Source organism: Trachypithecus francoisi, unplaced genomic scaffold (assembly GCF_009764315.1).
Source record: "Trachypithecus francoisi isolate TF-2019V2 unplaced genomic scaffold, Tfra_2.0 Lachesis_group8, whole genome shotgun sequence".
Taxonomy (NCBI): Eukaryota; Metazoa; Chordata; class Mammalia; order Primates; family Cercopithecidae; genus Trachypithecus; species Trachypithecus francoisi.
The window spans coordinates 21,230,585-21,257,259 of NW_022681473.1; the positions used below are offsets into that span (position 1 = coordinate 21,230,585).

Here is a 26,675-nt window from a genome sequence, read left to right on the forward strand (position 1 = left end):
TATCTGCACTCTTATGTTTGCTGCAGCACTGATTACAATAGCTAAGATTTGGTAGCAACCTAAGTGTCCATCAACAGATGAATGGATAAAGAAAATGTGGTAGATATACACAATGGAGTTCTATTCAGCCATAAAAAAGAATGAGATCCAGTCATTTACAACAACATGGATGGAACTGGAGATCATATATTAAGTAAAATAAGCCAGGCATATAAGACAAACATTGTGTGTTCTCTTACTTGTGGGCTCTAAAACTCAAAACAATTGAACTCATGGACAAACAGCAGAAGGATGGTTACTAGAGGCTAGGAAGGGTAGTGGGGGACTGGGAGGGAGGTAGGGATGGTTAATGGGTACAAAAAAAAAGAAATACAAAGAATGATTAAGACCTACCATTTGATAGCAGCACAACATGGTGACTGTAGTCAATAATAACTTAATTGTACATTTTTGTTTGTGATTCAAAAGATAAAAGGTTGAGGGAATGAATACCCCATTCTTCACGATGTGATTATTTCACATTGCATGCCTGTATCAAAATATCTCATGTACTCCAAAAATATACATACCTACTATGTACCCACGAAAATTACAAATTAAAAAATATATATAAACAAATAAATAAGGATGTTCTCTGGTGGCTGAAGCCAGCAATGCCAAATACATGGTAGACTAGAAGTCCTAGGGAATTCATGCTCCTCCCCATCAACAGCCTTCATCCAGTGACTAAGGCCACTGGTGTATAAATACCCAAACTTCCCAGCCCCTCAGATGAGAGTTCTGAAACTGGAGTTCTGCTCTAGCTCCAGAGTTATTGTGTGGGCTAAAGCTCCAGTGGGTCACAGTGCTTGATAATGCCCTGTGAATATAAACCATAGCTGGGTAAGATGATATCTCACTGTGGTTTTGACTTGCATTTCTCTGATGATCAGTGATGCTGAGCACCTTTTTATATGCCTGTTTGCCATTTGTATGTCTTGAGAAATGTCTGTTCAAATCTTCTGTCCATTTTTTGATTGGATTATTAGATTTTTGGCCAAATTGGCCGAATTCCCTTCTCTATCTCCTCCCTACTGGTGTTTCTTGGGATCACCTTTCAAATAAACTGAACTTGAATCTGTGTCTCAACATCTGCTTCTAGGAGAACCCAAACTAAAATAGGAACACAAGAGAAGGGAAAAATAAATGTCTCCATTTGCACTAACATTAACAAACAATTTGAAAAAAAAAAAAAGTGATTCACAATTTTCAAATATACATATTTTGAAGCTAAAATTATTAGAAGATTTGGATATATACTCCTTAGTATTTTTTAAAAATTGATTCAAAGTACATTCTGGAAAATATTTCCTCATTTCAAAGAGATACTTTTGCTACGGATATCTAAAAGGTACTATTATCTCATTAACATCATAATTCATCAGAATCTAGCTTAAATAAAAATGAGAACATTCCTTTCTCACTTCCCTAAAGGAAAAAATGAAAAATGAGAATAATAAAAAGCCTTTAGCTAAAGAAAAAGAACTCTAAATATCTTTTAGCATGAGATGGGAACAGTGGGGTATTGAGTGAGAAATGACAGGAACTTATAATTATCTCTCATAATAATGCTTATAATAAAATAATGGGATTTTAAACAGTTATGTCAAACTATGAAAGTCTTCCAATTATACCATAGAGAAATGATACTTCACTAACAATAATTTAACTGTATCTTTAATCCACTGTAGTAACTAGCCATACATACCTTTTGTATATGTTAAAAATAAAGTTGAAGCTTAAGGCATCTCTTTAAAACACAGTTAGTGGTTAAGTTAGTTAAACTTTTAATTTAGAAACAAGCTTACATTAACAAAAATTGCTTTAAAAAATCTGTTATATCTGTTATAAAATTGATATATATTAGATAATCACATCAAGAGACTCAGGTGTTGATCACAGCAAAGTTGCAACAGATCCCAAAATAAATCTTGAAGCAACCTGAACCTCACACAAGCTGATCAACTCACGAGACAATTCTATTTTTAGGTTTCTAATTGAAAGGGGAAGAGAGGAAAAGGCCCAATGACTTTGTATGTGCATAATGCTTTGTACTTTCTGCCACACTTCCAAAGACTCTTAATATCTTAGACAAAGTAGGGATTTGTTAACACATTTGACAGATGGAAAAAAACAGAATAGCTGATCGAAGATTCCACACTAATAAGTACCAAAGGTGGGAAGGTAAGATATGAACTCAGGTCCTGTGATAATCCTGTACCCGTTTTTTCCACTATACCTCCTGCCCAAAGAGAAAATAGCAAACTGATTGACCCAACTACAGCAATATGTGCTACATGGAAATACACTCAACTTATTAAAAAATAACGTTTTCCTTTTCCTAAACTATTACATGCTGAGGCACCAAACTTTTCTATAGACTATAAAATATAGCATATAATTTAGAACAACTTAAATGATGGCTACACCAAAGGACTTAGGCTCAGCTTGGTGCGAATCTACAGTAAGACTGATATCCACTTAGAACCTGTCAGAAATCAACCTCATTATTTTTTCCCAAAGTCTGTTCCTTCTCTTGCTGTTTATGTCAGTGCCCAGAGCTCAGACACCTCACAGTCCTTTCGGACTCTGCTGTCTCCCTAAGCCTCACAACCATAAGTTTATGACAAGGGCCCATGACTTTATCTCCTATCTCTTTCTTGTCTGACTCCCTCTCCCAGTCCATCTCAGTTTCCTTAATCCAAGCCACCACCACCTAATGCCCGGTTTACCATCACCAGTCTCCTGCTGGCCTCCCCACCTCCTGAGTTGCTGCTTCCACATCCATTCTCCAAAATGCCAGAGTAAACTGTCCTAAGTACAAACTTGATCATGACACTCTACTGCTTAAAATCTTTCAACAACTTCCCACTGTCCTTAGGATAAACAAACTCTTACTGTAGATTCAAGGGCCTGTAGGATCTGGCCCCCTGCCTACATTTCTCTAGTCTTATCTCTTACCTCTCTCCTCTCAGGATTCTCAGCCCCAGTTCTCCCAACCTTCTTTTAGAAAAGCTTCCTGAAATGTTCTGTTTCCTCAAGGTCTTCACCCAAGGTGTTCTCACTGCTTGAAACAGTCCCCTGTCCTCCAAATCCCCTCACCTGCCCATCTCTAATTTATCAATGCCGTTTAGCATAGTGGCTAAGAGAGGAAATTGAGGAGACAGACTTCAGTTCAAAGCCCAAGTGCTCCTCCGCTTACTATGTGACTTTGGGAAAACTGCTTGACCTCTCTATATTTTAGTTCTTTTTTACTAAAACAGGGATATTAATAGGATCTATCTTATTAGATTACGTGCAGACTAAATGAGTCAATTAAGATATTTAGAAAAGTACCTGGAACATGGTAAGCTTTTTAATAAACATTATGTTTTATTACCATTATGAACATCATCATCTTCTACTTTTCTTCCACATATTGGATTAAATGTTGCTTCTTCCAGAGAACCTTCCTTAAGCCCCTGAACTAGGTTAGTGCCCCCATAGCTGGCTCCTATAACACTTTTTGGAGCTGCTTATATAATGTCTGTGTCTTCTGTCAGACCAGCAGAGATAGAGACCATGGCTTTCTTTTTTTGTTTGTTTTACTTCAAGTTCTGGGATATGTGTGCAGAATGTGAAAGTTTGTTACATAAGTATATATGTGCCATGGTAGTTTGCTGTACCTATCAACCCATCATCTAGGTTTTAAGCCCCACATGCATTAGCTATTTGTCCTAATGTTTTCCCTCCCCCTTGCCTCCTACCCCCCAACAAGTCCTGGTGTGTGCTGCTCCCCTCTCTGTGTCCATGTGTTCTCATTGTTCAACTTTCATTTATGGGTGAGAACATGTGGTGTTTAGTCCTCTGTTCCTGTGTTAGTTTGCTGAGGATGATGACTTCCAGTTTCATCCATGTCCCTGTAAAGGACATGATCTCATTCCTTTTTTGGCTGCATAGTATTCCATGGTGTATATGTACCACATTTTCTTTATCCAGTCCATCATTGATGGGCATTTGAGTTGGTTCCATGTCTTTGCTATTGTAAATAGTGCTGCAATCAACATATGTGTCCATGTGTCTTAATAGTAGAATGATTTATATTCCTTTGGGTATATACCCAGTAATGGGATTGCTCAAATGGTATTTCTGGTTCTAGATCCTTGAGGAATTGCCACACTGTCTTCCACAATAGTTGAACTAATTTAGAGTCCCACTAAACGTGTAAAAGTGTTCCTATTTCTCCACAGCCTCGCCAGCATCTATTGTTTCTTGACTTTTTAATAATCGCCATTCTGGCTGGCATGAGATGATATTCCATGGTGGTTTTGATTTGCAATTCTCTAAAGATCAACGATGTTGAGCTTTTTTCATATGTTTGTCAGCCGTATAAATGTTTTTGAGAAGTGTCTGTTCATATCCTTTGCCCACTTTTTGATGGGTTTTGTTATTTTTTCTTATAAATGTGTTTAACTTGCTTGTAGATTCTGGATATCAGACCTTTGAGACCATGGCTTTCTTGCTCACCACTATATTCTCATACCCAGCACAGGGCCTAGCATATAATCACCACACAATGAATATTTATCTGCTCCATAAAAAAGAACAAGATCATGTCCTTTGCAGGAACATGGATGGAGCCAGAGGCCATTATCTTTAACAAACTAATACAGGAACAGAAAACCAAATACCACATGTTCTCACTTTTAAGTGGGAACTATAATAAATGATGAGAACATGGACACACAGAGGGAAACAACATACACATGGGCCTTTTGGAGGGTGGAAAGTGGGAGGAGGGAGAGGATCAGGAAAAATAATGGGTACTAGGCTTAATACCTCAGTGATGAAATAATATGTAAAACAAAATTCCATGACACAAATTTACCTATGTAACAAATGTGCACTTGTACCCCTGAACTTAAAATAAAAGTTAGAAATATATTTATTTATTTATCTGCCAAAGGAATGACCCAACCCAACTGTTTAATTACTACAAAGGTTATCCAGATGGCCAACTAAAATCTAAATTTCTTCTGGTAGAACCTAAACCCATTTTCCTCCTTCCTCATCATTTAAAGGACTTAAAAAAAAAAAAAAGAAGATGACTAATTAGAACATCCTCTTTAGTCTATTGCCTCTTTAAGAATCATCATTAAAAGGTATCATTTAGGCCAGGTGCGGTGGCTCAAGCTTGTAATCCCAGCACTTTGGGAGGCCGAGATGGGCGGATCACGAGGTCAGGAGATCGAGACCATCCTGGCGAACACGGTGAAACCCCCGTCTCTACTTAAAAAATACAAAAAAAACTACCCGGGCGAGGTGGCGGCCGCCTGTAGTCCCAGCTACTTGGGAGGCTGAGGCAGGAGAATGGCGTAAACCCGGGAGGCAGAGCTTGCAGTGAGCTGAGATCCGGCCACTGCACTCCAGCCTGGGCGACAGAGCGAGACTCTGCCTCAAAAAAAAAAAAAAAAAGATATCATTTATATTAATTTCATAATAAAGCTAATTTTTTTTTTTTTTGAGACAAAGTTTCACTCTTATTGCCCAGGCTGGAGTGCAATGGTGCAATCTCGACTCATTGCAACCTCTGCCTCCCAGGTTCAAGTGATTCTCCTGCCTCAGCCTCCCAAGTAACTGGGACTACAGACGTGCACCACCACGCCCAGTTAATTTTGCATTTTTAGTAGAGACCAGTTTTCACCGTGTTGGTCAGGTTGGTCTCAAACTCCTGACCTCAAGTGATCCACCTGCCTCGGCCTCCGCAAGTGCTGGGATTACAGGTGCAAGCCACCGCGCCTGGCCAATAAAGATAATTTTTTTTTTTTTTTTGAGACAGAGTCTCGCTCTGTCGCCCAGGCTGGAGTGCAGTGACCGGATCTCAGCTCACTGCAAGCCCCGCCTCCCGGGTTTACGCCATTCTCCTGCCTCAGCCTCCCGAATAGCTGGGACTACAGGCGCCCGCCACCTCGCCCAGCTAGTTTTTTTATATTTTTTAGTAAAGACGGGGTTTCACCGCATTAGCCAGGATGGTCTCGATCTCCTGACCTCGTGATCCGCCCGTCTCGGCCTCCCAAAGTGCTGGGATTACAGGCTTGAGCCACCGCGCCCGGCCAAGATAATTTTTAAAAAGCCATCTGGGCGCAGATGGCTCACTATTATAAACCAAGCCCTGGTATCTAGAAGATAGTTGGTTTAAAAGCCTGCATGGATAATCCACTGATTTTTCTAGGGCTAGTCCAGTGTTTCCCAAAATGCTTGATCTTTTGAGACAGAGTCTCACTCTGTCTCCCAGGCTCAAGTGATTCTCCTGCTTCGGCCTCACAAGTGGCTGGGATTACAGACACATGCCACCACTCCGGGCTAATTTTTGTATTTTCAGTAGAGATGGGGTTTCACCATCTCTACTAGATCAGGCCAGGCCGGTCTAGAACTTCTTGACCTCAAATGATCTGCCCACCTCGCCACCCAAAGTGCTAAGGTTACAGGTGTCAGCCACTGCGCATGGCCCCCAAAATGCATGACCTTAAGAATCATCTTGTTTGTTAAAAATACATGGTCCCATGCTTTTTTCTTACAGATTTTTTTTCTGTAGGTCTGTAGTAAAGCCCTAGAATACAATGTTAACAAGCACACTGGACTGATTCATATGATCTAGATGAGTTTGAATACTGCCATGATATAAACAGACCTTTAACTTTTATTTTTCTTTTTTGAGACAGGATCATGCTCTGTTACCCAGGCTGCAGTGCAGTGGCGCAGTCATGGCTTACTGCACCCTCAACCTCCTGTGCTCAAACAATCCTCCCACCTCAGCCATCTGAGTAACTGGGACTACAGACACATATCACCATGCCCGGCTAATTTTTTTCTTTTCTTTTTTTGTACCCTGGCTGATCTCAAAATCCTGGGCTCAAGCAATCCTCCCACCTCAGCTTCCCAAAGTACTGGGATTACAAGCATGAGCCACCACACCTGGCCAACCTTGCACTTTCAAGCAACATTTGAGAAAGTATCCACTTATAAGCTCATGTGCAAGTATTCCAAATGGCCTTAAACTCACCCTTATTCAGCAGCCTTGGCAGTAAATTAGAAAGAACATGGAGTCTAGTCAGAAAACCTAGATTCAATTTCTTCTGCTACTTCACTATCTGTGTAACCCTTATACCAGTCACGGCATCTCCATCTGGTCTTGGTACATTACATGGAAACAGCAAAACCAACCCTAACCTGCCTCATAGGGTTGTTATGGAAATAATTCAAGATACTTGAAAAGGGCTTTGTAAATTAAAATGTCACCATTACAGTAATATTTTATTAAATCAGCCTGCTCTAATTCAGAACGTATGAATGTTGTTGTCTAGCCCAAGGTGGCTTTTTTTTTTTCACATTATCTATAAGGAGATCATCGCCTCCTTACACATGACAGGCAGTGATAGGCACTGGAACACACAGATAAGCAGTAGCTTCCTGTTCCACAGCAAAATTATAAGATTGGATGTGTAAGATCAGGGGAGCATGTCTACTGTATGAGTACTGCTTCTACAGGACTGCAGTCTCAGCTATCAGTAAAGCAAAGCTGGCAATATTCCTCCTGGAAGTTAGCTTGGTTATGAGCAGTTAATGCCAGTCATTAGAGTAAAATCAATCTGAAGAAGAAGTTTTCTCCAGACTAGGAATATTAAAGGATTTTTTCACACTGGTATTTAAATTTCTAAAAAATACTATACTCTTTTTTGGCCACCTTGAGGAACATATACTATACTAAATGCAGTATTTTCTTGGCAATTAAGTATCATCAACATAATCAGTAGTTTGGGGTATAAGCACAGCTAAGACTCTGGGTAGGAGATATTGGATCAACTAACTTAGCTTGCACCACTATATACAATGAACAAGTGCCTCCCAGTCTTAACATCTATGTAGGGTGTACCAAGAGCATGGCATAATGGTGTCCTCAAGGGCTACAAAGGTACATGTCATTTCTTTAAGAATTTAGGCTCAGGCCGGGCGCGGTGGCTCAAGCCTGTAATCCCAGCACTTTGGGAGGCCGAGGCGGGCGGATCACGAGGTCAGGAGATCAAGACCATCCTGGCTAAAACGGTGAAACCCCGTCTCTACTAAAAATACAAAAAACTAGCCGGGCGCGGTGGCGGGCGCCTGTAGTCCCAGCTACTCGGAGGCTGAGGCGGGAGAATGGCGTGAACCCGGGAGGCGGAGCTTGCAGTGAGCCGAGATCGCGCCACTGCACTCCAGCCTGGGCGACACAGCGAGACTCCGTCTCAAAAAAAAAAAAAAAAAAAAGAGTTTAGGCTCAGTCGGACACAGTGGCTTATGCCTGTAATCCCAGCACTTTGGGAGGCCGAGGCAGGCAGATCATGAGGTCAGGAGTTCAAGACCAGCCTGGCCAACATGGTGAAACCCCATCTCTACTAAAAATAAGAAACTTAGCTGGGCATGGTGGTGCATGCCTGTAATCCCAGCTACTTGGGAGGCTGAGGCAGGAGAATTTCTTGAACCCAGGAAGCGGAGGTTGCAGTGAGCCAAGACTACGCCACTGCACTCCAGCCTGGCAAAAGAGCGAGACTCCATCTCAAAAAAATAATAATAATAATAATAATAATAAAAAGAGTTTAGGCTTTTATGTTGAGAGGACTGTTTCTTGCCTCATACCAGTTTCGGGAATGTGTGATGAAGTCCAGTTCCGCCAGCATCCTCATTACTACCACTAATCACCTCTGCTTTTCCGCCTCGCCACTTTCCTCTAATTCAACCCAGACAAATCTCTTCCACTTTGCTATCACAGCCTGCTGCTCGTCGCTGCTATCATTGCTTTTAATCAATCTACCACAGATGCATCCACCACTTCTGCCCTTTGCCACTGAACTGCCTGGTCTGGCCATTCTCTAACTGGATGCATAATCTTGGGCAAGTCATTACCTTTTCCAGCACGTATTTCCCTAATAATTGAAGTGAAGAGGTTGCTAACATATCTTCCAGTTCTGCTATTCTATCATGATTCTCTTCTGCCTCCTGATTTTTTTCATTTTCTCAAGTTTTTTCACAAAATGGCTGACTAAACTTGTGCAAAAATTGTCAGCCAACTGTAGTATTCATTTCTTTCCATGAAGCAAATAAACTATATACTCAATGCTCTATGATTAACTTTATTGCAGTTTCTGTTTCTATACACATACTATTCAATGTATTTACTGTCAAAGAGATTTTCCAGGGAATTTGGTTCAGAGTCTTCCACAATTTAAAAAGAATGGTAGCTCCAGAAGGTATGGACTTATTTTATCACACTTTCAAAATTAAAAACTACATTTTGGTCAACATACCCTAGAATTTAATTTTTCACAAATTAGTCTTACCAATTAGCCTTACCAATTAGCAAGGTTTTACTAAAACTGTAATTGGATAAATCTTTCTTACTAAAGGAAAATCTACTCACGACAATTTTGTAAAGATTTGGGAATGAATAATAAATATACAAACAAGTTTATATTTAATGTTTATGAAATGTGGCAGAGTGTTCAGTTCCCTGTAACTCCCTGTAATTTCCTGATACCATAGAGGAAGAAAGGTTAGCTTGTTACCAATACTATTCAAGGACATCTTTTTAATCTCAGTGCATTATACACTTTTAAAACTAGTATGACAGCCCTGCTATCATAACTCTGTAACCAGCTTTGTCTAACCAGCCTTGGTTTATTTTCAATCTAGCATTTTTAGATATATAGCACTTGAGGTTTCAGAAGAAAGAAAAAATAGTTTACAAATTATTTTGCAAAGTAGAACAAAAAATAGAAAACTAAAGCAAAACACCCGACCCCCAGCTGAAATACACCAGAACCTCAAGGAAAAAAGAATTCACTCATGAAATATTATAGTGCAAATACACTTTTGAGCAAATGAAGTGATACATGCACACATATACATACACATGACTAATAAGGTAAACTGTGAAAAAGCCCACCAGAATGAATACAAGAAATACTATTAGAGTGCCAAAAGTGCACAATCACTACCATCTAGAAAGCTCTCAATGCAAAAAGTCACAACTGACACTCTGGAACATGAGTAGAATTTCACAAACAGGAAGAATGTGGAATATGAGAAAGAGCACTTCAGGCAGAGTGAAGCCAACACGCAACCACCACCAAAACCTACTAAATGCCTCTGCACAAGCAAGGCCTTGGAGGCTGCAAGAAGCAGGAAAGCACAGGCACATCTGGGACACAGGACGTCATCTAGGATGCATCCAAGGAAGTGTGCAAAGGAGAGGACATCAGAAACAGACACAAGGCCAAGATCAAAAGGACCAAGGAGCCTGATATTTGCATAGACTTTATGAAACTTCTGACATGTTTGCGCAAGGTATAAGGAAGGGGTAACTTGATTGGAGGTTTCACTGGTAGATTAAACTTGCGCCAGAGTGAGTGTAAGATTTGGTAGGGAGGCAACATATTAGGAGAACATAGAGGAAGGTATGGATGCAAGAGAGACTGTAGTGGTAGATTCAGCAAGATTTGGCAATTTCCTACCTAGATGTGCAAAGGAAAGCATGATTTGAAGACCTAAAGAATCTGAGCGATGAGGGAGCAAACTGGCCACTTGATGCATCTGGCCACTGACATAATTTATTTGGTCCATAGAGTAAACCTGGGAAATTTGCATCAACTCTAAACAATTAAGAAACTTTCTATGTGAAAATCTAGATTTGGGCTGCTGGTGAAAATCTGAGAGGACTGTGCCAGTGCTGCTCAAGGGTGCTACTAGAGACCATGCCTGGTTACCTGGACAGTCTTGACATGCATTACACCTGGTCCACATCACTCATTTTACTTTACCTGCCTGAGGCATCAGAATTTGCCGTCTCTGATTTGGAGCTACGTGACTAGCAAGATGATGACATAATTAGCAAAAATAAGGAAGTCCAGAACAGGCTGGGGACAGTAGAAAAGCTAAATTTTAGACATACTAAAATTGACGATTTTGATACTCATCTAGAAGGAAATATGCAGTGTCTTTAGAAATTGGAGGGAAAATTGGGAAAAGATGCATGTGGATAAAATCAGAATCATCCCATCAGATAATATCTGCTATCATTTCTATAGTATTTACTACTGAAATGTCAGGTAATGTTCTCAGTAGTCTAAGTATTCCACACCCATTAAATCAGTTAGCCCCATTTAATCAGTATTTCCAATCTATAATTATCCCAATTTTACAGATGAGGAAACTGAGGCGCACAGAAGTTAAGGTGATAACACTGTAACTAGCTGAGCTGGGATTCAAAAGTCGGTAATCTAGTTCCAGAGTCTGTATTAGGAGAACTTCTTCCTGAGGTTACTCGATATTTTTAGATTAAATAATTTCATTTTTAGAGGTTGGGAAACCGCTAATGTTTGTTAGATTTGTAGCTGATAAGAGAATGTAAAAAGAGAAGATAATTCACAGAAATCATTATCCCTTAATCTTAAAAAGACTGGAAGCCAGACACAGCTGGGACACATGCCTATAGTCCCAGCAACTCAGGAGGCTGAGGCAGGAGGATTACTTGAGCCCAAGAGTTTGAGGCCAGCCTAGGCAATATAGCGAGACACTGTCTCAGAAAAAAAAAAAATATATATATATATTGGGATACCTTACTTAACAGATATTTTCATTCAACCAATGTACATTGGCACTTACTATGTACAGACATTGTTCTAGGTGCTTGAGATTCAAAAAAGACAAAGATCCTTGCCTTCACATTGCTCACATTCTAACAGAAACATCATAAATGAGCAAAGTATACAGTAAGGGAGATGGTGACAAGCGCTATGACAAAAAGGAAAATTGGGGCAGGGTAATAGATAGGAGTAGGGGTGGGGGAGAAAGGACTGTGAGTTTATAGGTAGGAGGGGTGGTTCCATTGAAAAGGTGATATTTCTGCAGACTTGTAGGAGAGTAAGAAGAGTCAGTCACATGGATATCTGGGGGAAGAGCATTCCATTAAGAGGAAAAAGCAAAGGCCCCAAGGCAACAATGCCAAGGCTGTTCAAGGAACAGCAAGAGGTGTATGTGGGTGGAACGGAGTAAGAGTAGTGGAGATGAGGTCAGAGGTCAATGGAAGAAGGAAGCAGGTGGTTTAAAACCTTGTTCAGACCAGGCGCAGTGGCTCACACCTGTAATCCCAGCACTTTGGGAGGCTGAGGCAGGTGGATCACCTGAGGTCAGGAGTTCAAAACCAGCCTGGTCAGCATGGTGAAACCCCGTCACTAATAAAAAATACAAAAAAAGGATTAGGGTGTGGTGGCACTCGCCTGTAGTCCCAGCTACTTGGAGGGGCTGAGGCAGGAGAATTGCTTGAACCTGAGAGGCGGAGGCTGCAGTGAGCCGAGATCACACCACAGCCCTCCAGCCTGGGCGACCCAGCAGGACTCAGCTTCAAAAAATAAAAATAAACATAAATATAAAATAGGATAAAATAAAATAAAGCTTTGTTCAAAGCCACGAGACAAATAATGAGTTTTAATCTGAGTGGATGAGAAGCCACTAGAGAGGTCTAGGCAGAGTATCACATAATCTGACCAAAGCTTGTCAAGGATCACTCTGGCTGCTGTGTGAGAATCAACTGCAGGAGAGCCAAGGTGGAAGCAGAGAGATAGGAAACTTGTCATTAGAGGGACAAGAGTCTGTGGTGGCTTAGAACTCACTGGATTCTGGATATTTTGAAGTTCAGAGTCAACGAGATTTCCTAAAAGGCTGTATGTGGTGAAGACTTAAAGATAACTCTAAGGTTTTTACAAATGTAATTGAAAAGTTGTACATAACCAAATTTTTTAAAGTCCTTCCTATGTTAGATTCACTCACTAAGGGGATCTCTATGTAAAGGAACTGCTTAGTAAATCTTTTCACCAAGCAAGGAATTCTTCTGCAGTAACACTAGTCATCTCCTAATTGATCTGTTCATAATTTTAGATTTTCAACTGTATGCCTGCTGAGTGAACTACAATTATTTCTTAGTTTCAACCATCCCTTTTCATCCAATAAGAGTAATCTATACAAACAAATGATGCTCTTAAATATATGTTACTTAATATCCATAAAAATACAGTAAGGACTATACTAGAACCTCAATTACATCTCATTTAATTATCATAATAATCCTGAAAAGTATCATCCCCCTAAAAAAATGAAAGAAGTTATGCTCAGAGGTTAACTATTTTTGCCTAAGATCAACCAGCTTAGTAACGGCACAGCTCACCCGCTGACTCCAAAGCCAATCTGTTTGTTAGCTATACTGTTTCCCAATGTAATACTCTTGAGAGGCACCAATTGTTCAAGTTCTTAAACTGTCTAGCCCTTCCTCTCTTCCACAATGACTAGGTTATTTAAATGGAAATAACTTCACGAAATGGTGGCAAAGATATCTTTCCAGAAACTGGATAGTTTTCCTGGAATTGCCAGGTAGAGATAGGGCGAATGCATTGTTTCACTAGACAAACATCAACAAATAAAACAAAGCATTCCTTCTGATACAGATTTGTGGCAAGCTTCTCAACTACCACACCATGGTATTATGGAGTTACCATGACAAAGCAATAACCTAGTTTCAGGGTTTCAACAACCCCATCACTCAGTAGTCCCTGTAAGAGAAGAACTTCCCATACCACAGTGATCAGACCTTTCCCCCAGAGAGAACTGGTCTCTGAGAGACGATAACTAAGAAGTGCACAAAAGTGGCATCCCTTACAAAAAGCATAAATTCTCATTTTATTGTATATTCACTTTTTTTTTTTTTTTTTTTTGAGACAGAGTGTTGCTCTGTTGCCCACGCTGGAGTGCAGTGGTGCAATCTCAGCTCACTGCAACCTCCACCTCCTGGATTCAAGCTATTCTGGTGCCTCAGCCTCCTAAGTAGCAAGGACTACAGGCGTACACCTCCACACTTGGCTAATTTTTGTATTTTTAGTAGAGATGTGGTTTCGCCATGTTGGCCAGGCTGGTCTGAAACTCCTGACCTCAAGTGATCTGCCCACCTCGGCCTCCCAAAGTGTTGGAATTACAGGCATGAGCCACCGCACCCAGCCAATTGACATTTTTTAAAAGACAGTTTTAACTGAGGTTATCTAAATACCTACACTGATCTATATCTGTGTAACAATGTTTTCTCAAAGAGGGCCCCCAATAACTTTAGGGAAGTCACAGAAACAAGAAATTCTGCTTACAGCTGCAAACTCAACAGTGTTACCCTTCTGCTTAAAATCACCTCAACTGCTTTCCACTGCTCCAGGATAAAGGCTGAAGGCTCTGCTCGTTGCGCTTCCTGCCTTTCCAGTTCCATGGGACTCATGTCTGACCATTCCTGGCTCCAGTCACTCAGCCCTCGTTTCATGAGGGCCCAGCCCTTTCCTGCCCTAAGAATTTAGCAACTGCTCTTCCTTCTGCCAAGAACATTCTTCCCTCTGCCCTTCCTGTCACTCCAGCTGGCTCACTTACACTCACCCATCAGATCTCAGCTGAGGCATCGCTTCCCCAGGGCAGCTCTAGAACTTTCCCTCACAGATTCTCACAGGATCAAGTGCATCCTGTTCTCATCACTTACCGTAGCACAATTTATTCATTTGATTACTGTTTGCCATCCCACTGGACTATTATAAGGTCTATAGTTGGCACTCAACAGTATTTGTGATGGAGAAATGGGCAAATGAATGGCGTTACATCATACTCTCCTCCAAGCCTAGTGAGGGCTTTGTTCACCCTGCCTCCCTAACCTTAATCTCAATCCATCCCAGATGACATGCATATGAATTTCTACATGCTGTTTTGCTAAGAGTGACAAGAAGGGAAATGAAATAAAGGATGCACTATTTTTAAAATATACATTTAACTTATCCTTATCTACAAATAGCTTTTAATGCACTGAAACTGACCTATTCAAATCCATTTACCCATGCATTCTAAACTTATAAATCTTGTTATCTAAGTCTTCTGACAAATTTTTTTGAAACTGAAAGATATAAATTATCTTCAATTCAACCAACCAAAACCAACAACAACAACAAAAAATTAGTTTGAAAGCTCAACACTCTCAGTTGCAAGTAGCAATGGTAATCTCAGTTATCTGACAATGTCGTCACCCAGGTATCAACTCTTTCTTACTAAACCTTACCCTGGCAATTAGCTCAGGTATCAGAGCACAATGTTACTAACGCTAACAATACTATTAATAACAAGTTATAAAGCACTTATGTACTATCCGTTTTACAGAGAATAAGTATTCTCATTTACACTTCACAATAAGCCTATGAAATCTATAGGGAAGCTAGAATTCAAGTCCAGGTTTGGGTCTCCAAGTTCAGGTTTGACCTCTAAACAGGAAAGTTAGTGTTGCACAGAAAGAAAGAACAGAAAAAAAGCCCAAAACAAACAAACAAAACAGGGTGGAGCAATGGGGGCTGGTGGGGAAGGGAGCGAGGGAAGAAGATATTCAGGGAGTGTAGACTCAGGATCTGTAATCCCAGGAAACCTCCCTCTTTGGTTTTTCCTCCAAATCAGATAAAGGTTTGCTTTTAGGTCCAATCCTTCAGTTGCATCTGTTTCCTCTTATGTAGACTCCAGCACTAGTACTTGAAAGTTGCCCTGCTAACTCTAATCTGCAGAACTTGTTCCATTTAGGCACACGTACTCCCTTTTGGGAGCCAAAGCGCAGAATGAACAAATATTCAAAAACATTTATGACTAAGTTTGTTTCTCTGCCTTGCCTCACCTGCCGTGCCTCTGCGAAAAATATAACCCATGTAATGACTACTGCAATCAACATCCGCTCACCAGTAAGAACAGGTATCTATACTCTAGTACTAGAATGTCAACAGCAAGCATATGACCTTTACCAAGCTGGGCCTCCAGGGAGTCACTAAATCCATTCAAGAATGCCAGAGCGATAAACAGAAAATAGCATTCAAAGTCAAATCCTGCCATTCTGATGACTGTCAAACCCTTTGCTTTACTAAGTACCTTAGTAACTTTCCAGTATTTTCTCATACCACAACAAGATTCATGGTTGCAAATCTGAAGAAAATCCCAAGCTACTTGATCCTAAAATGTGCCAACTATTGTGCAATCCTTCCCGAAAAATCAAGAATGTGCAAATTTGAAATTGTGCCTGCTTTTTGTCTGAGATTGTTCTTAAAAATAAAACAAAAATTTAAATTTTAAAAATTGAAAGTATGTCTTCAAAAAGATTTTTTTGTTTTGTTTTGGTTTTTGGTTTTTTTGTTTATTTGTTTTTTGAGACGGAGTCTCACTCTGTCACCCAGGCTGGAATGCAGTGGCGCGATCTCTGTTCACTGAAAAGTCCACCTCCCGGGTTCAACGCCATTCTCCTGCCTCAGCCTCCCGAGTAGCTGGGACTACAGGTGCCCACCACCACGTCCGGCTAATTTTTTTTTTTTTTTTTTGTATTTTCAGTAGAGACGGGGTTTCACTGTGTTAGGCAGGATGGTCTCCATCTCCTGACCTCGTGATCCACCCGCCTCGGCCTCCCAAAGTACTGGGATTACAGGCATGAGCCACCGCACCCGGCCAACCAAAAAGCTTTTAATAAAGTTTGTAGGCATAAGGAAATCTACTCCGGAGTACGCATCCAGTCTGTAGGCCCATCACCAACGTACGGTGTATGAATGTTGCAGAACGGATGACTTAGTTTCAAATCCTGACTTGGCAATTTAATAGCTATGAAACTATAGACAATGAAAGCAATTTACTTAACCCCCTGATTCTTCCTCTGTCCACTGGGGACAATGGAGCACAGCTCAAAGAGGTTAAAAATAATCTCAAGTTCCTGGCACATTTCAAGCACCCATTCAATAAATGATAGTTATTAATAATTCTTCTGGGTTGTCAATTTAAGTAACTAACATTTCATATATAATTCTTCAAATTATGTGATATCACAAACTCTTGTTAAAGAAAGACACCTACTATTAATAAGCTCTAGTTACACAAGTATTCTTCAGTCATTTGAGGTTAACCCTGTGCAGTTAACCAATGTGAAAACAGAAACTGTGATTACACCTGTGATTTTGAGAATTCTTTGATTCTCGAGCATGGCTAAGCAAAGCATGTTTTCATGAATGGTTTTTCCAGAGGAGAACCACACCATTCCTGCCATTTTTAAGTCCTCACTATCTACTGAATTAGGAGAACCTTGGAATACTACAAAGCCAAATGAGTTCCATCAGCAACCAGAAGCTACAACATCTTAGGGATTTGCTAATGTAAATATCCAGAGGGCAAAACAAAGGGTTGAAGACTTTTTGTGAAATCTAACTTTACTCCACAAAACAGAATATTATTCAGCAATACAAACAAAATGAAGTACAGATTTCATAGATGAAACTCGAAAACATTATGCAAAAATCAAAGAAGCCACTCCCAAAAAAAAAAAAAATGACTATTGTATGATTCCATTTATATGAAATATCCAGAACAGGCAAATCTACATAGGCAGAAAGTAGATTGGTGGTTGACTAGGGCTGGAGCGTGTGGGGGTCAGGGAGTGGGGGGTCTAATGGGTACAGCGTTTCTTTTAAGGAAGATGAAAATGTTCTGAAATTGGATTTGATGATGGTTGCACAACCCTGTGAGCATAAAAACCTTGAATTGTACACTTTAAATGGGCAAACTGTATGGTATATTAATTATATCTCACTAAAGTTGTTTTAAAAAATCTGACTCACTAACTGATTAGTGGATCCTTTACTCGTCACTGCGTGGAACAAATATCCTCTTCATTAAAAACTAAAAATAAGTGCTCAGAGTGCTGTCTTATGTTTAAAGTTATAAAATATCTTGACATTGGAAGTCTACTTACCTTGCCTTTGCATCTGTCATCTCCACTTTACTTCAATAGCAATCATTTGAGATGAACTCCAGTAATGAAAACTACTCAAATACATGCAAAATGTATTTATGCTCAAACCACATTTTACAGATTACATTTTTTATTGCTCTATAGCAGTGACTGTTCTTTCCTTTATTTAATACAAACTGACCACCTTTGTTATCAATCTCCTTTTGATTACTTGCTACACTGACCTTCAAACAACTGAAACTCCACATTCACAGGATCTCCTTTTGTTCTCCTAAGAAATACAGGAAGTATTCAGGTAACAATGACAGACAAAGAAGTCTTACCTACTAAATTGGCTAAATCCACCTGCTAGGGGTGTAGGGAACACAGGGGATTCACCTGAGTGGGAATGCTACTGGCGAGAACTAGGAAAAAGAGATGGTCCAGCTCTTGACCAGGAGATGGAGATAAATTAGAGTCTGGGCCAAATAATGGACAGTCTTCAAAGTCTAACAACACTAAGGAACCTGTTACCTAGAATATTTTTACTGATTGTGAAGCATACATGTATTTCAAGTTTTTTCAAAGTTTTTGTTCTTAAGTTTAGAAGAGCCAATTTGTGAGAAAAGACAAAGTGAGAATCCACGCTTTCTGCCCCTCAGATCCTAAAATCTGAGGCAGACAGATTAAACATACTCACATGAAGATACTCACATGAAGAGACTAAGAATAACAAGAATAAAAATATGCTATCAATTCAACATATGCTAATATAAAATACTTAAAATATATAAGTGGTTATAAAGAGGAAAATATTAAATATTAGTACTAGAAAGTAGAGTCAAAGGCTGCATAAGAACAGAGACTCAAGATTAAGATAGTAATTTTGTAGGGAAAAAAACTTACTAGTACTATTTATATACAACAATTCTAAAATCATAACTTTGGTAGAACAATATTTTTAATCACAACTCTAATTATTCAAGTGTCATCTCTGCTAGTTTGTTTTTCAAATTATTTCAGTTCACCCCTCCAAGTCATATGAAGAACCTGTTTAAGATGAGCTGCTCTTAATTTTGTTTTTGAAGAGTCCCAGAATTTGAAGATAAAGGAAGTATTTTCTTTTAAGATCACTTCTTCTGCTTAAGCACTTAAAAAAAAAAAATTCCAACAACCCAGGGCAAATTGAACCTGTCAGCATTTCACTTCAATTATGATACTATGATCCTCTGCTGTTCCAGTGTTCCAGTTCAAATTTCGTATCTAAATCTTATACAAATACTTCCCTTAATTTATCAATTATCCTTCCTCTGGGGCCAAATCTTTTCAACACAAATGTTACTTCTGATGTTACATCACTTGCCTTTTACTATAGACTCATATGTAGATGACTTGGACTTATTTGAATAATCAACCAATATGATCAATCTTAAACAGAGAAAAAAAAAATCCAGGCATGGTGGCTTACAGCTATAATCCCAGCACATTGGGAAGCTGAAGCAGGAGGATCACTTGATCTCAAGTGTTCAAGACCAGCCTCTGAAACATAGTAAGGCCTTGTCTCTACTAAAAACCAAAAAAAATTAGCTTGTGTGGTGATATACACCTATAGTCCCAGCTACTCAGGAGGCTGACGTGGGAGGATCACTTGAACCCAAGAGTTCGAGGCTGCAGTTGGCTATGATCACACCACCACACCACTGCCCTCCAGCCTGGGTGACAAAGCGAGACCCTGTCTCAAAAAAAAAAAAAAAAAAAAAGAAAAAGAAAAAGAAAACAACAAGTTATTAACATTAGTCTTTGCTTACCAATTACAAATTTTATCTTGACAAAATTCCCTAAGGCATAACTGTCTTGTGTAACTACAGCAAAAGTCCTCAAACAGATTTCCCAAAACGGACAATGAAGAATGTGGGCAAGTCAATTGGGAAATCATAATCTTAATTATCACCAAGTTGAAAACTTCACTTTCGTTTTTTTTGAGATGGAGACTTGCTCTGTCTCTCAGGCTGGAATGCAGTGGTGCAATCTCAGCTCACTGCAACCTCTGCCTCCCAGGTTCAAGGGAGTCTCCTGCCTCAGTCTCCTGAGTAGCTGGGACAACAGGCGCACACCACCACGCCCGGCTAATTTTTGTGTTTTTAGTAGAGACAGGTTTTCACCATGTTGACCAGGCTGGTCTCAAACTCCTGACCTCGTGATCCACTCACCTCGGCCTCCCAAAATGCTGGGATTACAGGTGTGAGCCATCGCACCCAGCTGAACACTTCACTTTCTTTCTCAGAGAAACAGGTGATTGTGAAACACTATTATAATGTTGCTCCATATCGTGCAAAGATCTCACATACATATCCACTGCTAAGATGTTTTCTCTTAATGTTAACATAAACCCAAAAGGTTAACATATGTCTTTCCTACTAAGTTGTTTAAATGTTTCTGAATAAACAAAGAACATGGAGTAACATTATTAGTGTATCTTACCTGAGCCCAGTCTGCAGGCAATGCCTAACTGCCCCAAAATTCAATAAAACGCTTAGGAAGTGCACATTCGATCATAAAACATCAAAATAAATAATCATCTCAGGGAACGACCACAAGCATATCACAAGTAATCACTTGGTTTAAAGGGAAAAAAGGCCAAAAGAGACGAAAATAAAGCAAAGAAGGAAACAAAATAGGATGAAAAAGAAAAAAAACGAGGGGGGGGGAACAAAACTTCCCTGCAGATAATTTTCCCTATTTCCTCAGTCTGACCTTCGTCCTCCATTTTAAAAATCCTCCGACTACAAGTTCCAAGTGTTTAGTTCAGTCTTTATGGGTATACTCTTTCCCACAAACGTCCTTGTGCCAAAAAAAAAAAAAAAAATCTGATTTTAACATGATGAGTTATCATTTTACAGAAGCAATAGTTCTTGCTACTCGTTAGGACTCCAGAACAGTTTAGCGAGAATTCCTTTTAAAGGCGCTTTGTAAATTGTATGAAACAGGCCAAATCCTGATACGATTACTATCTTAATCGTAACTGGGGAGGTACGATTCCGCCGTGCAAAAAGCCTTCTGAAATTCTGTGTCCCTACACCCCGTCTTCCGTCCTCAGCCCAAACATGTTAACAGAATGTTCGGCATCCTTAGCACAGGGTCAATATTCAAACCAAGCGAAAAACTTTATTTTAAAAACACTTACAAGGGGCGAACCAAGGAGGACAGCGTGTAACTAAGGAGGCAGCAGGGCGACTGACTGGCTCCATGAACCCGGAATGGCTTAAAGGACACAAGCCCCAGGGGCTTAAGGCAGTTTTCTCCTACACCCCAAGCTGCGCTTTAGATTCCCAGGATTGAGCGAGCAGTGTATTTCGTACTTTAAAACTCTGCAAATAGTCTAAGCAAGCAGAAGACAGCCAAGGGAGCCAGGAGGGGCCCGAGGGACGCAGGAGCCTGAGAAAGAAGAGAGCTAGGGAGGGGAAGGCCAGGAGCAGAGCCCGGAACTGGTCATCACGGACCAGGCCTGGTCCCGGCCGCCGCAGGAGCGAAGACGCGGCGCTGCATCCGACTCACCTGCCCATTCTCCGAGCCCCGGGCCGACCCCCGCCTCATTCCCCACTCCCCAGACCCGGAGGGCCGTGAAGAGCGAGTACGAAATGCGCAGGGCTAAGTAGGCCACGGTGCCCGCGCCCACCCAGTACAGGAAACCGGCGGCGGGCAGAGCGCTCTCCATGGCTTTCCACTAGGCCTCACTACCTTCGTGAATGAAAAAAGCGAATGAATGAATCCAGGAGGGGGCGCCGGCCGTGACAGTGAGGATGACACTAATAGGCGCTGCTCCGACATCACTTTGGGCCTAAACCCCGCCCGCGAGACCATATGCGTGTCGCTATTGGTGATCTGTTTTTCCCTCTGCGCGTAGTGCGTCAGCAATTGGCTGACTCTAGTTCCACTGCCCCGCCCACACTCCCCCGTCAGCACGCCCCCCAGGGTTCCGCCAGCTAGCGCCCTGTCTCACCCCACCGAGGCGCCCCGGTCTCTCATTGGCTGCAGCCGTACTCGCGACTGGGGAAGAATGCGTTCGGATTGGCCAGTCAGATCCAGGCTGGTTTGAGCTCAGGTTCGAAGAGGAAATGGGATCAGAGAAGCCGCTAGTGAATGGAAAGATTGTAGTAAGAAGTGGGCTTGTGGGCAGGGGGCGGTGGCTAACACCTGTAATCTCAGCACTTTGGGAGGCCGAGGCGGGCGAATCGCTTGAGCTTAGGAGTTCGAGACCAGCCTGGCCAACATCGAACCCCGTCTCTACTAAAAATACAAAAATTAGCCGGGCGTGGTGGCACGCGCCTGTAATCCCAGCTACTTAGGAGGGTGAGGCAGGAGAATCACTTGAACCCGGGAGGCGGAGGTTGCAGTGAGCCGAGATCGCGCCACTGCACTCCAGCCTGAGGGAAAGAGTGAGACTCCATCTCAAAACAAAACAAAACAAAACAAAAAAAGAAAAGAAAAGAAATGGGTGTGGAGCCATGGTTTTATTTTCAACTCTTTATTAAATAAATATATATTTTACATGTATGATATAGTTATATAATAAATATATCATGGTTAAGCGTGCTGTCACTGTTTCCATAAACTTTTCCAGATAAAGGCTTGCAGTCTTCTGTGTCTGTGCCTTCCTCGCTGCAGGCATTAGCTCGGGTTACACTCACTCACAGAGGGCCCTCTAAATGCCAGACCTCCCTCCCAGCCGAGCAGTAAACATCACTTAGTTCCCAACAATTTGGAGTTCAAGGCAAATAACCTGATGGAGTCTAATAACTCTAATAACTGTTACACGATGGCATCAGAGCTGTACGATGAATGAAAAATATAGGAACACAGCTTGCTGAACAATTAGTTTTGGAAGGAGATTGTATCTTTTAATTTGTCTTCAAAGGAGGATAGAAAATTTTATTTTCTTTTTTAAATTTCCCTTTTCTGGTTGGGGGGCGGGGGAGTGGTATTTCCAAGGGGCACAGAAGTGTGAAGTCCAGATAGAGGCATGGGAACTACGTTAGCAAACTTCCAGAGGAGAAAGACCACAAGGTAAGTTTAAAAAATTATGTAAAACAATAAAGTGCTTCACACTTACTCTCTACCTTTCTTCAAGAGTTTTTATTCCCTTCTCTGGCATGGATTTGGGCTCACAAAAGTACCTAAAATTTGTTCTTAGCCAATGGGGGCTGCTGATTCAAGACTTAAGAGTCTTTTTTGTAAAGCAGGAACTTAAGGATAATAATTCTAAGGGTAATAGTTCAACGTATCTTGCAGCTAACTTTATAGTTTAATAAGATTCAATTTGAGCCTGATTTCTTGCTGCCCAACCCCCTCCCCTTTCTCCATTCTCTTACCAGATTAATTAGGTCTAACCCTAAGGCTGTAAATGTAAACCATCAATTACCCTCCAGAATTCAGCCATGTGAGTTGAGCTGACATCATATTTTATTTTAATTGAATTTGGTACCTTTGGCTGGGGCCACCTCTTCAGTTCAGCTAAAAGCCCACCACTCTTCTCCCTCAACTTCTCCCTCTTCCCCAAATCTTTGCCTACAGTGTAGCTATATCCCCAAATTTATATATCCCAGCTCATCATTGCTCACCAACAAAGCACCCTCTAGATATTCAGTCCCATTCTCCTTAGAATAGGCTGGAAGGGGGAGAAGACAGTTATTACAAACTAACAATACATAATTTTTTATTGCATATGTCTGTCTGTCTGTGGCCCCCACTAGAATCTATGATTACAGGGGACACTATGCTGTGAATCCACAGGACCTAAAACAGTGCCTGGTACCTACGGGACCCCAACAAATATCTAAGAAATAAACAAAAGTGAAGATTCATTCATTCAACAAATATTATTGTGCTCTAATTACGTGCCAGTCCACTGAGCTAGGTACTAGGTATAAAATAGTGAGCAAATGGGCAATTCTCAGTCCTAACCCTACTCTACCATTCAACAGGGAGTGACCAGTTTTCCTCTCAGTGTCCTTTGCTGGCCCCTTCTCTTACTGGCCTCTAAATTACACAATGCCCTCAGGCTCAGACCCCAGCTCTCTTCGCTAATATGTGATTTTATCCAGTCCCTTGGTTTTAAATATCAACTGTAAGCTGATTACTTCTAAATGTCTCTGTCCAGGCTCAACTTCTGCTTAGAGGTCTAGACTTCTATACGGTATATATATATATATATCCACCCGCCTATTTGCATCTCTACTCGGATATAAAATAAACATTTCAAACTTAACATGTTTAGAATAGAACTCTACACTCAACACATGCACACACACACACACACACACACACACACACCCTCTTCCTCTTTTTGTTCCTATTTCTGTTAATGATAATGTCATTTACTCCCTTTCTAAGGCCCAAGACTTAGGGATGAACGTTGATTCTTTTCTTTTTCTTTTTTTCCACTCTTTCCGCCCAGGCTGGAATGCAATGGTGCAATCTCAGCTGACTGCAACCTCCGCCTCCCGGGTTCAAGTGATTCTCCTTCCTCAGCCTCCCAATTAGCTGGGGTGACAGGTGCCCGCCATTACACCCAACTAATTTTTGTATTTTTACAAAAATACAAAATACAGAGACAGAGTTTAGTAGAGACAGAGTTTCACCATGTTGGCCAGGCTGGTCTCAAACTCTTTACCTGAAATTATACGGCTGCCTAGGCCTCCCAAAATGCTGGGATTACAGGTGTGAGCCACCATGCCAGGCCTGAACCTTGATTCTTTTCTTTCCATTACATTCCATATCCAATTCTTTAGCAGGTCTTATTCATTCTACTTCCAAAATATATCTTGATGGGCCACTACTAACCTAACTCAAATCACAAGCATTTTTAGCCTGGAATATGGCAATAGCCTCCTAACTGGTCTCTCTAAAGCCTGGGGTTTGTTGTCCATGTAGCAACTAGAGTGTTTTTCTTTTTCTTTTTTTTTTTTTTTAAGTAAATTAGATATCATTTCTTCTACTGAAATCCCTTCAAGGACTTTATATCACATTAAGAACAAAATCTTCCAAGTTGAGTTTGTCTGCCCTGACCTCTCTAGCAACACTGACCACGCTCTCCTGTGCTCACTTGATTCCAGCCACACTAACTTCTTGCAGTTCCTCAAATGAGTCAATTTCATTCTGGTCTCAGAGCCATTCTATTACACTTCTGCTTCCCTCTGCCTGAAACCTCTTACTGTCTTCCCAAGGCTCACTCCTTTGTATTATTTAGGCTTTTGTTCACATGTCATCCCCCTTAGAATGGTATTCCCTGACCTCCCTTCATAACTATCCGAAATGGCTTTTTCCTCTGCTCTAGCAATCCTTATCCTTTTACCTTACTTTGTTTTCCTTAGGTTTTTGTCCATCCACCTAATAGAATGAATATAAGCTCATTAGTACAGTGAACTTTTCTTGTTCACCACTGTATCTTCAGCTATGATGTGCACCCAAGAGTAATTGACACTTGATATGTCAAGTGTCAATAAATACCTGTTGAATGAGTGATGAATAAATGAAAATAGACTGTCTAGTGGGAGAAACAGCCATTCAGCAAATTTCCAACTAATTATATGATAAAAATTGTAATACATACAAAGAAAACAATAATAGGACATAAGGAAAGAGGTTAACAACAGGACATAATTTATGTGGGGAAGAGGAAACAGCCTTGAAACGCCTTTCTAAGGAACCCATATTTAAACTGGGATCTGAGAATATGCAGAAATTGAGTAAGGGTGCAGTAGAGGAGAAAGCAACAAACATCGGAATGAAGATTTTGATGTGGTTTTGAAGAATACACATCTGTGCCTCTTGCAACTATCACAGCATATGGCAAAAAATTAAATAGGCAATAATTGTTGGTGTAGGATTATTTGAAATAAATACATGTACCTTGGAAATGGAATTTCCATTGCTGTTAGAATTTAGTTATTTTAACGGAAAGGTAAGTTAAAGACTGAAACCATCTCATTTTGGTATCCATTCCTCTTCTAAAACGCCTAGGCACTACCCATGCAATTAATAGGAATAATCGTTATTTAAAATGTACACATTTATTCTGATCACCTCAGCCTCTTTTTAGGAATTAGGAATACTAATTGTTTTATCTACTAAGAGGAAAAAAAAAATGACTTCCACAAAGTGAGGCAGTACACTCCAGATAGCCCTTTGCAGTTCAGGTGGTCACATACTTTTGGATTTCAACAATCCTTTGTCTCTGAATAAATTTTATGAACCACAGTAAACTCTAATGCATTCAGGACCCTATAATGACCCACTCCTATTCAGCAGTATTCTGTGCTGAAATTTAACATCTAAGGAAAGGTTAGTAGAGTCATACTAACCAAACATATGAATAATAGCTCTTCAAAGAAGAAGCAATACAATAAAACTCTGGTCTTTAGTGTCAGGTAAATCTGGAATCAGATCCTGATTCTGCCTCTTATTAGCTGTATGATCTTGTATAGATTTAATTACTATGCATTCAAATTCTACATCTGTAAAATGAGAACAATACTACTTAAGCATTTAGCAGTGATTGGCAGATAGACATTAAGTGTTCAGTGAGGTAGGTACTACTCTTATTCCCATTTTACAAATGAGGAAACAGAAGCTTGAAGCAAGTAAGTGGAAGAATTGGAATTTGAACCAAAAAGGCATGACTATGAAATCATATCTCCAGAACTAACTCAGAGAAAGCAACATCTACAAAATGGCTAAGGACTGGGCGCCATGGCTCATGCCTATAATCCCAGCACTTTGGGTGGATCCCTTGAGCTCAGGAGTTTGAAACTAG

The 26,675-nt window shown here is 40.5% G+C and overlaps 1 protein-coding gene across 1 annotated transcript in view; it reads right to left on the bottom strand.

Moving 5' to 3' along the window:
* HSD17B12 (hydroxysteroid 17-beta dehydrogenase 12) overlaps window positions 1-21,846 on the bottom strand; it is a 173,115-nt gene extending 151,269 nt beyond the window's left edge. Inside the window, exon 1 of the mRNA XM_033207762.1 lies at window positions 21,419-21,846. Coding sequence (XP_033063653.1) covers window positions 21,419-21,578 — 160 coding nt within the window. The 5' untranslated portion in view covers window positions 21,579-21,846. The remainder of the gene's footprint in view (window positions 1-21,418) is intronic.
* Between the last annotated feature and the right edge of the window lie 4,829 nt (window positions 21,847-26,675).